This window comes from Phodopus roborovskii, unplaced genomic scaffold (genome assembly GCF_943737965.1).
Source record: "Phodopus roborovskii unplaced genomic scaffold, PHOROB, whole genome shotgun sequence".
Classification (NCBI taxonomy): Eukaryota; Metazoa; Chordata; class Mammalia; order Rodentia; family Cricetidae; genus Phodopus; species Phodopus roborovskii.
This window is the reverse complement of record NW_026125278.1, coordinates 2,070,562-2,088,007: the sequence shown is the minus strand read 5'-3', so window position 1 is coordinate 2,088,007 and position 17,446 is coordinate 2,070,562. Positions and strand designations below refer to the sequence as shown.

General features: G+C 39.3%; 1 protein-coding gene across 1 annotated transcript; it reads right to left on the bottom strand.

The window, feature by feature from the left end:
- Window positions 1–215: 215 nt before the first annotated feature.
- On the bottom strand, window positions 216–16,753 carry LOC127229540 (guanylate-binding protein 2). The gene is made up of 11 exons (XM_051194625.1): window positions 16,668–16,753; window positions 12,997–13,207; window positions 12,379–12,506; window positions 10,969–11,078; window positions 8,376–8,572; window positions 7,789–8,031; window positions 6,141–6,421; window positions 4,697–4,909; window positions 2,962–3,064; window positions 2,487–2,680; window positions 216–1,151 (listed from the first exon to the last, which is right to left on the bottom strand). Exons 2-11 carry the CDS (start codon window positions 13,184–13,186, stop codon window positions 1,041–1,043), a joined length of 1,770 nt encoding a protein of 589 aa, XP_051050582.1. The 5' UTR covers window positions 13,187–13,207; window positions 16,668–16,753; the 3' UTR covers window positions 216–1,040.
- Between the last annotated feature and the right edge of the window lie 693 nt (window positions 16,754–17,446).

Below are 17,446 nucleotides of genomic sequence, written 5' to 3'. Positions count from 1 at the left end.
AGGTTTTCATTTCCCACACAACATTTCCTGTGCCTAGTCAACTCCCCGGTTGCTCTACCCACCGAATAGTAACTAAAACCCTGCATTTGATCTAACAAAAGAAACAAACAGGATTTTTGATTCCCCAGCTGTAGATACTGAACCATTTCTATGAACATACATAGTGCTACCAGGTTGCATTCAAACCTATATTAAGGAAACATTGCATACAGTGATGTTATTCTGTGAGTTAATGTTTAATTAAAGTGCCTTGTCACAGCCTGGGTTTGATATGAGCACCAGCCAAAAGCATAAGAAAGTTGGTTTTGTTTCTGCATGCCTTGGGAGAGATGAGACCCACGACTTCAACATTATCTTTGTGTGGTGGCATTATTCTTAATGAAATAGACAGAGAGCAGGCATCCTAATATCCTGGAGTGTCTGGGTGCCACCCAATGATATTAAAAAATAAGTGACTTTTTAGTTTATTAGAAGATTCTGTTATTTCCTTAATGAACCACAAATAAAATACATATTCTGAACAATTATGGTGGGCTAATGCTTTTTATTAACTTGTGCAAAATATTCATACTGAAAAACTTCAAACTAGGATGTCATAGCAGGGAGACAAAAGGGGAAATGGAGGTAGGGTTTAGTTTTTGAAGGACTGTAATTAAAAAAAAAGTACTTAAGGAATGAAAAGGGATTAATTTAAAGAGTTAATTAAAAGTCCTCTGCTTTTGATTGTAGACACTATACAGTAGAAAAGAGAAAACTTTAAGATATAAAGAGAAACGAATGCAGGCTGGGCATGGAGCACATCAGGAGGACTTCTAAAACACCCAAGGCAGAGCTTCCATTCATACATGCATCCTGTGCAGATAGGAACCTCCTCCAACACTGCCCAGTGTCAATCAATGACCACAAACTGGAGTTACAGGTGATTTTCAGGTGAGTTAAGTTAATTTAATAACAGTTGTTTCAAACCCTGAAGGTTCTCAGTCAACATATTCCTGCATGAAAGGAAGCTGGTCAGAGACAGTCAGCTGGATCTCAGACCTTCAGAGTATGGTGCATTTCCCAGCTGGGCGCCTATTCCGGATGCTCTGGATCTCTTGATGAATTTTCTTGCTCTCATTCTGAAATCCTTCCTTGAGAAGACGCTCCTGTTCCTGAAATGGAGGTGGAGACAACTCAGACAGCTCTCCAAGTTCCTCAGAAGGTCTCACAAGCTCTCCTTTGGTAGTTAATGCTAATTAGCTGGAAGAATTTTGGTGGGTTTTTTTTCTAAGCCTTTTCCTTCTTTAATTTCCATTCTCTCCCTCCTTGTCCCCTCTCCTATTTCCTATGCAAGCTGATAAATTTCCTATGCTTTCTCCAGCTTTAGAAAGACTACCAGTTCCTAAAACACTAGTGGCTCACAACTCTCACTTCCAATCCTTAGGTCTTTTGACTCATGTAAAATACATACATTTTCTGTAAAAACGCCAGCTTCCCTCTTCTTTCTTGCCTTATCTCAGATTTGTGTGTGGTGTGGACTCTCAAACACACGTAAGGTAAGAAAGATGGGTGTAAAGTAAGTGAAAGGTTACTACTCGATTCAGAATCAGGACAGGTGTTCAATCAAGGAATTTATCACATGTCCAAACTATTAGTGACAGAGCTGGATGACAGAAACATATTGAGGCAACTAGGGTCTGAGGTCCTCACAAGATAGTCTGGGTTGCCATGGAGACTCAGCACCGATGCATGAATAGCAGTAAAAAACTGCAATTTGAGTACTTAACAATGTGTTTGAGTGGGTGGATGGTTAGGGATTCTTGCTATTCGTTAGGATACTTCCAGAGACAAGACCATATTAGGTGTGGCAAAAATGAAATTCCTATGGGTTCCATTCAGTGGAGACAATAAGATGGATATTGTATCATGTGTTTTGATAAATTTATAATGTCTCCATCCAGCACAAAATAGTAGTCCCGAGTTGTTAAATAGGAGGCACATAAGCAGTGTTGAGTAATTAATTCCTAGCTGTTGTCTTTGGATAGCCTCATAAAGGATTTCATCCAGACATAAACAGCTCTTACTCACTAGACACAGCTGGAGATGGGCTGTGAGAGAAGGAAAATGTATCAGCATATCTGAACTATTCGCTTTATTGCAGGAGTCTTATTGTGACTTACTTGGAACCAGTCATTCTCCTGCCTCAGCCTACCGATAAAATTGCATTCCAGTTTCCTTGTTTGCTTTTCAGATTTATTGGTGATATTTTAAGTGGATGAGTGTTTTGCTTCTGGTATGTGTAAATGTAACACATATGTGCAGTCTCTGCAGAGGTCATAAGGAGGGCTATGGACTGTTGTAGCCACTGTGCGGTGTGCTGAGAAGTAGACCTGAGTCCTCTGTAAGGGCAATACACACCCTTAGCTACTGACCTGTTATTTCAGTGCCCTGATATACTTATTTTCGATTGGCGCACAGGAACATACTGAGATGATATGATCAAGTACCTGAAGTTTGAGAGATATAATTTTGTTATGTTCTGCTATTAACTGTTCCCGTTCTTGCTGCATCTTCTCAGTCAGCTGTTTCACGTGCTCCTGGTAACTCTTTTCCTTCTCTGCCAACATCAGCTCGTATTTCTTCTGCTTCTTTTCTAACTCTCTGTTGTTAGCTTCAGCAGCTTCAGCCTTTATACGTTCCACTGAGGAGGAAAAGCAGAGAATACAAAGATTAAATTTTATGAGTTGTTTTTGCTTTTTATCTCCTTTAAAAACATTTTCATGTCATCGATAAAATTTCTTGTGGTGATGTTTGTAGGAAATAACCAATTGATAAGGAAACAGGTAACCACATATACCAGTTTCAAAACAAACCAACATGAGTGACACTTGTGATTCTTTCTCTGTGATGGTGATTTCAAGTGGACCAATGTTGCTAAATGCATCAAGAGCTTCCAACCACTGGAGTCTCAGCAGCTCTCACCTTCAATCTCCTTTGCTGCCTCTGTGAGTGACTGATCTGTCTTTAGAAGTGTTTCAGCCACGTCGTCCTTGGACTCAAAGTACTTTTTCAGGATCTCTTCTGCCTGGTTTGATGGAATAAGTTGAAGACAAGCCAATGTGTCTGTTAACTGATATTAGTGTTACCAGCTATTTTGCAATTCAAATAGTGTCTTACATTTAATGGACCTAAGACTGACTTAGAGATCCCCCTCCCCAAATCTGATCTTTTCCATAGCCCCAACTTTTAGAATCTAGTAAATCTTTTGAAGTAGTTGTATTTTTGATCTCTTTGTTTATGGGACCATGAGCCAATCATGATGGTTTTAGCTTTAAAAAATGTAACCTCAGTCTTTTGCTTACCATCTGTTTCATCCAAGTCTCACAGACCCAGCTCTTGCTTCCTGATTACTGCAGACTGTTTATCTCAGAGTAACCAGAACGTTGCCATGTTATTTTAAAAACAGTCATAATATTCCAATGCTCAATGATGATGTTATAGCTCATCAATTTTCCAGTGTCCTCTAAGATGTTCTGTCTGGATTATGATCTCCTTGCTAATCTCTGCATTGCTTACTATCTTCCAGAACATCAGATTTCTTGCTGTGCCTCAAATAAATATTAATTTACTCTTAAGGACCTGTTCTGTTGTTTGAAATCCCCATCTCCTACATAGCCACTTTTCTTTCTCTCTAACTTCTTTGAACAGTTTGTTAAATCTTTATCTCATAGTTTGTCAAAACAGTAAATTACAGTATCTCTTGTAAGTCTGGAATGTCCATGGGATTAAATTCTTATGGAAAGTATACAATCAGAAAAGTGTCATAATGTGCCTTAAAATTTTAAAAGGACTTGAGGCACCATCCTTTTTTCTTTTGTCCCTCCTTTTTGTTTCAAGGCATGAATTTGAAGTAAAGTTTGACTCTCCAGCAGCTGTTTCTGAGCACGGATGCAGCTTGGAGATGGAGTTCCTAGACTAATGTTCTAGAGAACAAAGGGATAGGCCCATGAACAAGAAGGTGGCAAAGCCACCACAGCCGCACTGGGTTCTTGGGGATGCGGCTAACTGTTCACGAGAAAAAGAAATATTTAGCCATTTAAAAGACATTGTTGTTTATAAATAATACAAAGTCAAACCTAATCTTAAACTCTATTATCATAATAGAGTAGTGTAGAAATGATGGATACAGATGATGCTATTTGGCTCTGCACTCAAGACTTACTGGTCCTTAGCTGAGTGAACTTGAGTGAACCTTTTGCTTTAGTATGCATGGTTTGTGTGAGGGTGTGAGAATTAAGACAATAAATTTCTAAAGTAGTGGGAGAGATATCTAAGTGCTAATAGCTAAATACCATTTGTCAATGGGTTAAAATTACTTCATTCTTGAATGAACATAACTTTTAATTGTTTTTTTTTCTTAATCCTCTTGTCTCTAACAACCTGAGAAGCCCTTAATACACAAAGCCAAATAAAACATATTAGCTGATTAGATGCCTGAATGGTTGAGTGAATACATGAATTCCATAAACATTTCTGAGAAGTCCTGATGTGCTTCTGAGGAGAAAGGTGCTGTCTGTCTCAAAGTTAGCTGATTGCTTAGATGGATGTAAGACAGGGGCTCTCTCCACCACTACCACGGCACCGTCTTTGTTCTCATTGTCACTTGGAAGAGATTCCTCACTAAGCACCTTCAAATGGTACCACCTACTCAATTTACCTGGAGCCCCTTTCCAGGAACCCACTTATACTTTCTCTCCAGCTCTTGTTTCTTTTGAAGAAAGAGGTAGTAACCTCCTGGTTTAGAAAATGTTCCCTGTTTGACTTCTTCCTCCAGAGGTCCAAAGATATCCTCCAGCAAATCTGAGCAACGAGCTGATGACACATCCATGTTTTTCTTGATAAAGGCATCTCGCTTCACTACCAGCTGCTCCTGGGTAAGGACAAAATCACACAGATGGTTGAAGGGGGGAGACAACACAATAGACTACTGGGAGACGTCTAATTGAGGCCAAGCTCTTCATCTCACTGTGAGCTTCAAGGTACCGCTAAGGAGGCTGCACGTTACAGTGATTAACACTTGAGGTCTTGCTCTTTATTCACCTTCTTCAGAGGTATTCTCAGAGCACAGACACTGCTTCTTGGGGAGCCCTTATCTACTGAAGTCATCCACTGAAGGAATATTTCAGATTGTAAATTAAAGATAGGCCAGCCTGTGTGGTCTTCCTGAACCCAGTTTTTTTGTGGCATCATGAACATGTCATTAGCAGACTAATGTTTCCTTGTCTATAAGGGTGGAGTAACACCACTGTTCGCAGAGGTTACTTGTCAGACTGTATGAGCTAATACAGAGTACTAAGCCCAGAGCTGCTAAAGAAACATTCAGTAAAGGCTAATTGATTATGTAATGCTCTTGAACACATGAATAGTTCCCTATATTTTCTCACTGTACAAAGAAAGTACTGAAGATGATATGTTGTGCTCTTCTGTGTTTGGAAAGAATAACAGAAGAGCTATCTATTTGATATCACACAACTAACTAAATATCAACTTCTGTATCTCCTCTAGGTTGGGGAGTAGTCAATGTGTTCTTTACATTGACTGCCATGTTTCCCCAGAACTTCTGAATGAAGCCACATGTCCTTTGTGAAATCCAGCCTTAGTCATCCGAGAAGCATCGCCACTAATCAAGTGGCAAAACATCCATAAACCATGTCATGATTAATTTCTCATTACTACTGAACAGCACAAAAGCAGTGAATTCCTTGACAATAAAAACTTCATTAGAAATGAATATGATAAAAAACATATTTAAACTTCTCAAAAAATGAAACTATTATATTATGAAAAAGTTAATGAAACAATCCTTTGTAAATGCAGTTGTGCAATTCCCTCAGTGTCTGAGAACATGGTTTCCAGAGTGGGGAAAATGACAAAAATGGAATATGTGCATGTGTGTGCACACGTGTGCATGGGTGTTCAAAACATGACTAGTTATAGTGTCATGCTTTTTGACCAAACTCCAGCAGAATCTAATCCTTCTATAGCCATTGCAAATCTGTACACATCATTTGAGTGTCTCTGTATTAGAGACTAAGGACAACGTTCATTCCAAAAAAGGCCCATGATTTTCTTTGTCTTAGGATTTTGGGTACCACACATACCCCTAATTCCTTCTGGAACTTTTGGTCTACATCCTTGAAAGAATTCTTAATGAAGACCTCAATGGCCTCACTCTCAATGGGCCTGTGCAGGTCCAGCAGCTCCTGAAGGGTTTCCGTGGGCAGCTGGACCTTCTGGTTCATCTGTTCTTCGTAGTGCTCAATGGCCTTTTGCACCGCAGCTGAGTTCTCTATCTGGGCCAAAGTCAGGACGGCATTCTCCATGCAGGGTAGTTCTCCACTTCTGATGGCATTGACATATGTCAGCACCAGGCTCTGTAGACCTACCAAAGAAGTTAATGGCTGTCATTTGGTAGAAAGGGCACTCGACAGTTTTCAGGATTCTCTGAGAAAGAACAGCAACTTAGTAACTTACTGGGTTTTATTCCTTCATTTATTCCAAAGATAGATGTTTGATTGAGTGGATTCCAGTATTGGGAGAAGAGACTTGTGATATAAAATCTTGTTTCTTTATTACCCCTTTTTCTTCTCACTCCGTTTATTTCCTCTCATAAATTTACCCTTTTATTCTTCATTACTTTTTTATTAGCCAAAGTTACAGTTTTGCTTTTTATACTCATTTTGATGTTGTTTTTTTTAAAAAGTGATACATCTTTCTAGTCATGTCTCTATCCTATAAAAAAGGATAAAAAAATGTAGCAACCCAGACCCTCCCACAGAGCTGTACATAGATGAGCCAACCATCTAGGTTTGCTCATAACATTGCTGATTGATTGAAAGCATCACACTCAACTTCCCTGCACCCTTATAACATGATAATATGTTGTATGCAGAATATTTAAGACAGTTATTAATGTAAACTAGAAAACTTAACCTAGTCCTCCAGAATCTCTGCTTGCTAAATCCTCCATAGATTTCAGAACCAACTGTAATTCCCGTTCAGGACATTGCCATATCACACTTCTCCAATGGGGGACTCTATCGTTCACTCTCTTCTCTCAGTCACTTGACTCTTATTTTCTTGAAGATGGAAAGTTGTATTCTGCTTTGGGCCTTCTCCTGTTACATTAGTACCTCAGGTATTATCCTCTGACCTTGTGAGTAACTCCTATTCATTGCAACTTCTCACCTTACTCAACTTAAAAAACCCAATGTGTTCTCTGTCCCCATGGACTTATGTCCCACTCAACTAGACCTCTGGCTCCCATGTAGCCACTCTTTATTTATTATTAATTTTGTGAACCATTATTTATCACTATGAATTGTAGGTGTTGTAATGCTTTCTTTTGAAGTGTTTTTCTGTTGTCCTTGTGCTGAAATGAGAATGGAAGCCATATCTTTTTATGCCTCATTAAACCAAATAGTTGGCTCTTTAAAGTCATTACTAAACACTTGGTATATACATGAAAGTTTGTAGTGGCAAATTCCATATAGGGAATTTTCATTTTTCTAACTTGAGTAATCGTTTTTATCAGGAGGAACCATGAGTGAGGGGAAAAGGCTTCTAGGGTTGGATTAGATTTTAGTTTATTTCTCTATTTCCCTTTTGCTATTACAGATATAAAATGCTGAGAAATGGCTTTATTTCCCAAGTAAATGCTGTCATGTGATGCATGCACTACATTTTCAGTGGCATATCCTACAATGAGCAGACAAGAAGCACAGAGAGGAAGTACAGGGGATAACTTACGTGGTCCATTGACTATGATGCCACCAAACAGAGTCTTGACATGGGAATAGCTGAAGATGTATGAGGTGAATTCTGCAACTTGTTGTACAAATTCCTCACTCAGATCTTCTTCTCTAATTGTCTCTAGTTTGGAAAGATACTTCCTCTGAGCAGGCCTGTCAAAGACAAAGCACTTCCTCTTTGGGAAGAACTTCCTGATGCACAGCCGAGGCTCGTTAAAGCTTTTACTTTTCTTATCAGATCCTGAAAAAAAATGAAAATTAGATATAGTAAACTTCAAAGGAATTGCTTCAATATATGACACTTCCAATTCCATAACTCCCACAAAGCCCATGTAAGCTGAAAAACACCTAATATAGATGAATGACACAAACTTGAAGGAATAGGAAAGGAAACACCCTTTTTCTAAGAAGTAGCTTGTGAAATTTCCCATGGAGTACAAATGATTCAGTGAAGCTGTGTTTCATTTCCTACAACAACTGTTAGGATAACATGGTTACAAAATCGAGGCCTTTGTCAACTGTGCAGAAATGACATCTATGAGATTGCTTTCCCTTTGTATCAGAACATTCCACTATCCCAGGTACCTTTTTTCAGGGTCAACGAGTATTCCAGGTATTCATCAGCAGTGATAGGTTTTCCATTAGCTTCCAGCTCTAGGGAGAAATCTCTCAGAGCCCACACAAAGGTTGGAAAGAAGCCTACAAAGTTAGCTGAGTCGTCTACCTCACTCTCTTCAGGTGATGACTTTGACTTGATTAGATCAGTCAGCTCTGTCACATAACTGAGATGTTAAATTAAGAAAACCATAAAAACAAGTTTACTATTTTATGATAAATATTCTACCAGTGCCCCCCCCTCCAAGTTTTATTTTTGTTTTTAGCTATGTTGGTTAGTTTTTGTCAACTTGACACAACTGAAGATACATGGGAAGAAAAATAATGTGAACTGAGTAAATTCTTCAACTGAGGAATTACTCTATCAGCCAGGCCTGAAGATAAGTCTGTGGGGACATTTTCTCAATTACTAATTGATGTAAGAAGCCCCATCCCCCAGTGTGTGGTGTCATCCCTAGACAGGTGGTCCTTAGTTGTATAAGAAAAGTAGTCAGGTAAGCCACAAGAAACAACCCAGTAAGCAGAGGTCCTTCTCAGACTCTGCTCTAGTCTCTGCTTCTGGATTTCTACCTTGACTTCCCTTGATGCTAGACTCTAACCTGTAAACCAAACAAACACTTTCATCTCCAAGTTGATTTGGGTCATAATGTTCACCACAGCAGCAAGAAGGAAACAAAGATATAGCTCATTCATTGACAGAATTCAATAATTTGCAAACATCTGTTGAGACCCTGATATGAATCAGGCACAGTTTCACATAAAAATTTTTAAAATAAATGAAAGGGTACTACCATCATAGGGTTTACATTGTAACAGATGAATACAGGAACAAAAACAAGTAGATAAAATCTTTTAAAATCTTATATATTTACTACCATTTTGATGTAGCAAAAGGTCTTAGCCTAAAGACTAGAGAATAACCTTGTATGCTTTGTTACTCAGAGAGCTTCATGTGCTTTCTGAAGTCCTTGATTATCAGAAATCTAAAGGAATTAGAGGAGTCATCTGTGAAAGCTCCAGTGGAGAGGCCAGAGAGATTGCTCAGTGGTTAGGAACAATTAATGTTCCTGCAGAGGACATGAGTTCAGTTACCAGACTCAACTTTCAAGAAATATGAAACCTCTGGTCTTAACAAGCACATGATTTTCACAAACACACACAAATGAAAACTTTGAAACTTCTACTTGGAGAACATTCCAGATAATAGTCAAATCCCTTTGCTTGAAAAACATGAGTATGTCTGACATATACATGAACTCTGGTGCACAGAGTATAAGAGCTAAAGAAATACATGCCAGGATATGCAAGTTTGAAGATAAGGAGGTCAGTCTAGAAAGGAAGTAGACTAGAGATGATGGAGAGATGATATGGAGGTCGATCTAGAGAAGTAGATTTGCTGATAGAGTTTAAAACACGTGTGAACTAATACTTTCTAGGGTATGAGGGAACAGATCAAGATTATGTCTAAGGTTTTTATCAGAGCAACTTTGTGGAACATGTGGGATATTTGATGGTGACTGAAATATAGCTGCACAGAAGCCCTTTGGACAGAATGATATTGCCTAGGGACCAAGAGTAGAGAATAAAGAGAAGTACAGAAACTAATGAGCTGTGATATTCAGAGTACACAAAGGCAATGAACAGTTTGCCAGAGAAGAAAGTAGAATATTAGAAAATTATGAAGTTCTAGATGCAAGAACCAAGTGGTTCGGAAGAGAGAGAGAGAGAGAGAGAGAGAGAGAGAGAGAGAGAGAAAAGGATTTTTGAAATGCCCATAAGAGATGAAATAATATGACTTCTGAATGAGCATAGTGATATGAAAAAGAATACAGTATGATACCCAAAGTTAAGTTCATAGGAATTCTTGCAGCACTGATAATGGCATGGGTGGATAATTGGGAAAGTAGAGGGAAAATATAAGAGGAGAGAGAACTGGGAGAGAATAATGAAAACTGGTGTCAATTGTTTACCAGTCTCCCAACATTAGATCTTAAAATCTTTAGCAAAAGAAGGCTGTGTGGCAGGGGGCTGATAAAAGACTACAAAGAAAGGTGATGGATGGGTGTGAGCGCCTTGGCATCTAAGGAAATCATCTTTCCAATGTCAGAAGAATGAACAATTGACTGAGCTGTAGATTGGAGAAGCACAGTTGACTGACACTAAAGGTACAGGCAAAAAAAAAAAAAAAAAAAACAATCATCATCTCAGATCTTTTGATGAGTTTGCAGGATAAATATTGCCTATAGCATTTTGTGAGTAGTCAGGAGATAAGTAACATTTAGACATAATGATAATTGCAATTATTAAGAAAATGGGTTCTACATCATGTCAAGATTTTGGACAAATGCAGGCTATTGACCTAAATCGGGATGCTCTCAACAGTGTGTTACTATGTTGATGGCGATGTGTGGCTTAAGGGGATTGAACTTGTAGTGGAAACTGGCAAACTCACATGATAAGTATAAAGGGATTGGTTGATGACTTAGAAATGCTAAGGTCCTTGTCTGCCTATCTATCTGATGAAATGATGAAGCTGTTCTTCTAGACTACATCAAAAGGATACTGCAGCTGGTCCATGGCCTGCTGGTTGATGGTTCCTATGCTGTTGTAGATGAAGGTGCTGCTGAGGAGAATAGCCAAGGCAAAGATCCAGCAGTCGTTCTGGTTGTCTCCCTGCAGGTCAGTGAGTGAAGAAGAGTGACTAAGAGACTGTCCATCAATTCAAGTAGCCAAAGATGAGCCTTTATCTGCCCCATGTTAGCTATGGCATCAAAAGTAAGTCATTGCTTCTACATAATATTTTCTACCTGTTCAATGATTTTATGAATATTCAATTCATGCTCTACAATTTAAATAAGACAATGTACAACTGTGTACATGAGAGCATGAAAGACCTCCACACTTAAACGTCATAATGTTGATCAGTGGTTAAATCTAAACTGACATCCTGAGCTTTATTCACAGGACATATTAAGGTAAGGCAAAGGATATTTAAGCACAAGTGTAAGTAAGGTCCTTCAACAAGACTTTTATTATTTGTCTCAGCTTGGGAAGAGTAGTAACATGTGATTCTCAATGAACAAGGATATTGTTGTAGATCTTACACTGTCATTCTCTTACTGATAGTCTTACATGGAAATGACCATTTTTTTTTTTCTTTTTTAGAATTCTCTTTTTTACTTCTGTCTCTTTTTTTTTTTCCTTACTTAAATTTGAAACAAGGTTGTTTTACATGTCAATCCCAGTTCCTTCACCTCCCATCCTCTCCTGTCACCCCCACCAAACCCCACCCCATCCTCTTTCTGCTCTCCAGGGAGGGTGAGGCTTTCAATGGGGCTGTCATATCATGTGGGGCAGGACCTAGGCCCTCCCTTGTCTGTCCAGCCTACATTTCACATGGCCAGAAAACCTAGGAAACAAGGAGGACCCTAAGAGAGACATACATGGTCCCCTGGAGAAGGGGCAAAAGGCAAGATTGCCCGAGCAAATTGGGAGCATGGAGGGAGGGTGAGAGAGTTAGGAGAAAGTGGAGGGGACAGGTGGGCATGAGAGAACAGGAAGATTGAGACAGGGAAAGAATAGAGGAGAACAAGAAAAGAGATACCATAAAAGAGGGAGCCATTATAGATTTAATGACCATTCTTTTAATACATATTTCACTTTTTTGAGAATGTTAAGCATTGTATTTTATCATGGTACCACACTGAATATAGTAAGTCATGTTTATAATGTGTACAGGTAAGTTCAGGGTGTCATTCGAGTTTTGACCAAAAATTCTCTTTTGGTGTGAAAAAAAATGACTAAAATATCATTAGCTATCATCTAAGTACTAATATGCTATTCTTGGCTTTTAAAACAACTTGAAGAATAGAACATTATTTAATTATTTAAATGCACAAATCTGGAGTTGGATAGGTATTGCAAGGTGAGCTATTAGTAAGCTACAAATAGAATCTGAAAGATTTATTTTTACCTTCTCAACATCTTCAAGGCCCTCAGTGTCAAGCAGAATTAGGGTGTAGTCTGGCTTCTGGGGATGAGGGACACACCACATCCAGATGCCCTTGGTGTGAGACTGCACTGTAGAACCCAGGGAGAATCCTGCAGAGCAGAATGGGCATGGGATGGGGAGGGGATTAGATAATGTTGCTACTGATGTCAAGTTGAAAACTAACGTAGTTGTATTTGAAAGAGGAAAACAACTTCAAGTATTGACTTTAATTACTACCCTACAAAGAGGGTACTTGTAATATCTAATACTGATAAATACATTCAGTCCTTAGTGCTAGACATATGTTCCTCCTATGTAGACAATCTAATGAATGTTTTCTAATTCATCATTAAGGAAGTTAACTTTCTCAATGAATGTATGTTCTTTAACTAAAACATACCTACCACTTTCAATTGGAAAACAAATGTGCTGTTCAGTGAGTAGGGGATAATTCAACAAAAAGGAACTCCAATAGTGGGTAGACATTATCTTTTCATATTCTTTGCTCTCTCTGACATTCTTTCCTCACATCTGCTTTTAGGATGCTGGCTACATGGGTGAACAGAAAGGAACAAGCACAGATGCTTTGGTGGCACTCACCTGTTTTCTTCCCAGCCAGCTTGTTCATCAAGTAGGATTTTCCTGTGCGGTAGAGGCCCACAATGGCCACCACCACCACTGGCTGCTTGATGGCTGACAGGATCCCTAGAGCCTGTTGATTGATGACAAGCTGTTCCTCGGTGTTCTCAATGAGACACATGGGTTCCAGCATGTGGATCTCTGAGGCCATGTTTAGAGTGTTCTTTTGTCTCTAAGGAGAAGGTAGTTGAACAGCAATTTCTAGTCAATTGGAAGAAGGAAATAGTATGTACTAAAATTTTCCTTCTTTATATGGTCTTTATATACTTCTAAAAATTCTGGGGTGCTCTTTATGGCTATCCTATAGATGGCTCACTACTTCTATTTAAATACAACTAATCTGAGGTTCATAGACAAACAGAAAAGCTGTATAGTAGGTTCAAAAGGCTACATATACCATTTGCCCAGTTTTTTCCAATCCTACTATCTTATATATGTTCAGTGTAATATCTGACTAGGCTCTCAGATTTTCTACAACACCCTTGCTGAAGCTGCATGTGATACCTCCACTTTATCTTAAATAAGATTCTTACTAATGTCCTTTTTCTTCTTTGTGATCTAATCCAGGATTCCCCCATTAAACCTCACATCTCTTTAGCTGCCTCTCATCTTCAGTAGGCCCTTACTCTTTCTTTATCCTTCTTACTTAGTATCCTAGAAGAGTATATCACAGTCAGTTTGTAGAGTGCCTTTCAGTTACATTTTTTAGTTGTTTTCTTTGAAATTTGAAATTTCATTGGTTTGAAATTACATTGGTAAATACTGGGCAAAAAGGAGACAAGACTGGTATTCTGTGATCTTCTTTGATCGATCCAATCACAGGGTTTATGATGCTGACAAGACTTGCTCTGATATTACTCTTTTGAATGTGGCCTCTTGGTTAAGAGGCAACCTGCCAAGAACTGTTTACTGTTTTGTAATCAAAATTACAACTCAAACAGCATGTAAATATTTGGAAAAATATCTAAGGTTTTAGTTACCAGGGAAAAACAAGTTTAAAAGTCATCAAGGTTCCCTCTCACACCACAGATAATGTGTAGCATAAAGAAAAAAAAAATAAAAAGTGCTTCCAAGAGTGTGGAAAGAGAACCCTTATCCATTGACGGTGGGAATGTAAAGTGGTACAACTACAGTGGAAAGTATGGAGGTTCCTCAAAAAACTCAGAACTACCAGATAACCCACTCCTGGATATGTGTGTATATGTATGTATATATGAATGTATGTGTGTGTATGTCAGTATATATGTACACACACACACACACACTCACACACACACGTATATATGATTAAGGAAGGATGAAGTATATAATTTGCAGGAATAATAGACAGACCTGTTAAGCCAGACTCGGCAAAAGAAGCATTGAATATTTTCTCTCATTCATGAAATCTAAACTTGAATATACAGTTAAATTTACGTTTATAAATATGTGTTCAGACACACATGAAGTTAGAAGAGCAAGAATGAGAAAGCAGGAATAGTTCCAAAGGGAAGCGAGAGATAATGATGGATGAAAAAAGAGAAAAAGTATGACAGGAGAAACAAAGACACAGTAGCATGATGGGAGATATCATTCTGTAAATATGTTTCTCTTATTGGTTAATGGATAAAGCACTGCTGGCCAATAGGAGAGGAAGGTAGGTGGGACTAGGAGACAAGGAGGAGAGAGGAAGGAGTAAGGAGGACTCAGGGTGGAGAGTCTGGAGAAGGCAGAACCGCCAGCTGCCTCTCCCTGGTAAGACCACGTGGAAATACATAGAAATGGGCTAATACTTAAGACAGAGCTAGCCGATAAGAAACTAGTACTTGGCCAACAGAATTATATCAAATACAGAGTCTCTGTGTTATTTGGGGCTGGTGTGGCGGCGGGAGGAAAAAAACCTTCCTCCTTACAATAGCACACATTTCGCTCTTAGATACACGAGCATAAATACGTGTACACCATTCCATAAAAGCTTGATAGGAACTATTTGGAGAGAGGAAAAGCACCAGGGAATTTAGTGAGGAGGGGTGGGGTATTCTGGGGAGGTAAATATGGGTGAGACACAATAAATATACATTGATTTAGATGGATTAATGAAGCCTATTACATTATACAGTAATTAAAGTGGGTTTTTTAAAGTGTGGAAACAAAAACAAGAGGAGAATTTGAAGGTGACCATTTGAAAGTCAGCACATGTAGCTCCATTATATTCCATGGGCTTTGGTCACTACTTTTAGCATCAACCAATAATCCAAGCTTCTAAATTAACCACTAGAACATTTGCTGAAAGATTACTGTCCACTCTTATCATGCCACGTACTTATTAATTCGAAGTCTACAGTGAAAAGGAGCATTGCTCCTACTTATAGTCATTTATTCATTCATTCATTTGGTTGCACGAGTGTGGACTCCTAGGTGTTTATTCCATTCCGTGTGCCTTAGTATTTTGTGATCATTCTTATTTTGTTGCCTGGCATGTCTCCTGTGTTCACTGAGCCTCCTTCAGCTGGATTCCATGTTGTGATGCCCTAGAGTTGAGCGTTCCTCTCAAAGCTTTGGTTCCTTTCAGGGCACAGTGGTGCTTATATCAAAATAACACACGGAATAGCATTTATTACTTGAGGTGAACCAGTGTCTTCTGGAACATGATAACATCTTTGAACTCATGAAGTCACAGCAGCTGTGCCCGCCTCTAGAAAACCTGCATAAAACCAGGTGGTGATGGCACTTGTCTTTAGTCCCAGCCCTCTGGAGGCACAGGCAGGCAGATCTCTGAATTTGGGGCCAGCTTGAACCACAGAGAGAGTTCCAGGACAACCAGGGTTACAGAGAGAAGCCTTGTCTCAAACAACAACAAGAAGAACAAAGAAACCCTGCCTAAAATCCAGCAGCCAAAACTCCACTATGGGTGGGTGGGTGAGAGGCTCAAGAAGCCCGTGTGTCGCTTAGGAGGTTTTGGCAGTTGAGGGAGAGAGGACTGGTTTTCTTTAGTGATGTGGTCTCTGGTAATTTACCCAACCTCCAGTAGGTGGCCTTATACCCATACCCAAATGACCCACAATACTGTGACTCAATGAGGAGATGAAACTGGGAAGAGAAAAGAGCTGGAGGGGTGGAGTGGGTGGAGGGAAGAGTAGGGAATATATACAATTCAAAACAAAACACATTCCATGTATGAAATTCTCAAAGAATGAATACACACACACACATACATATATACATACATGCACACACATATATATATTTTAAATACACAAATATTATATAACTTCCTAAATTTATTAGTGGGGGAACTGTCTCTTTTTACAAACCCCAAGCAGCCTAACTTACTTTACCAATAGTGTAACCTTGGCAACAAGTAGAGGGACTTTGTCTGAGTTTCGTTATACTCTAAAAATGGTCTAAAATGGTGTCACAAAAGCAATAGCATCCTTCAAAAACTCACACCCTCTCTGTGGACTCCCCCTTACCAGAGCCTAATTAATTCACCATAGTGGGGGCCTGGACACTAAGAGTAAAAGCTGCCTCTATCAGTCACCCTGGGTTTCAAATAATCGTCCCACTCTTACTGGTCTGTTTCAGGCTCCCTTGAAGAGGTCTTGTTAGGGTAAAGCTGCCATCCAGTGAAGCCACCTCCACCTCTTTCTTACCTGAAGCAAATCCTTTTGTCCTAGAGAAAGCAGCCTGTGAAGTGTAGTAGTGTAGGCTGCTGTCTGCTTTGCTTTTGAGTCTGACTACAGAGCACGCTCTCCTTTTCACGGGCACTGTGAGCTCCCCACCCTCTGCAATAGCCTAGGAAGTTCCAGATTTTCATCATAGAATTTAGGAGGAGCTGTGTTTAGGAAGATGAAAGTGAAAGTAGAAAACGCTCAACAGAAGAAATTACTCAACCACTTAGAAGTGAGGGGTGTTCTAATGTGAAGGCCTCAGATTAACCAGGGAGAGGCTGATAAATGCTGTGCTCAACTCCAGAGTGTTTGTGAAAGTTTAGAAAGCTAAGGTTAGGCATTTACTGAGGAGGGCTTGGTTCTGGAGTCACTCCCTGCTACCTTTCAGTCCTTTTGGATCCATCCCTGTTTGTTTTGTGAATTTGCCCCACCCCTACCGCCCCCTCCCACTGAGATACACAAAAGTAGCAAGAGATTGTGCAATTTGGAGTAGACTATGAATTTGTTTAAAATCCATTTCTCTATACTAAGAATGAATAGAGACGGAAAGAAATAAAAGGGTAGAGTTAGAAGGAACAGTGAGGGAGAAGGGAAAGGAGAGAGGGAAGGAGGGAGGGAGGGCGGGAGAGAGTATTACTGAAAGTGAAAGTGATTCTGAGTTCTTTTAAACATCTTAAATGCCTGGAAATCAGCTGGTTTGTTTTCCTTTTGAACTAGTAAAATGTGTTAACTTTATACAATCCCCAAACAATTTAGCACCA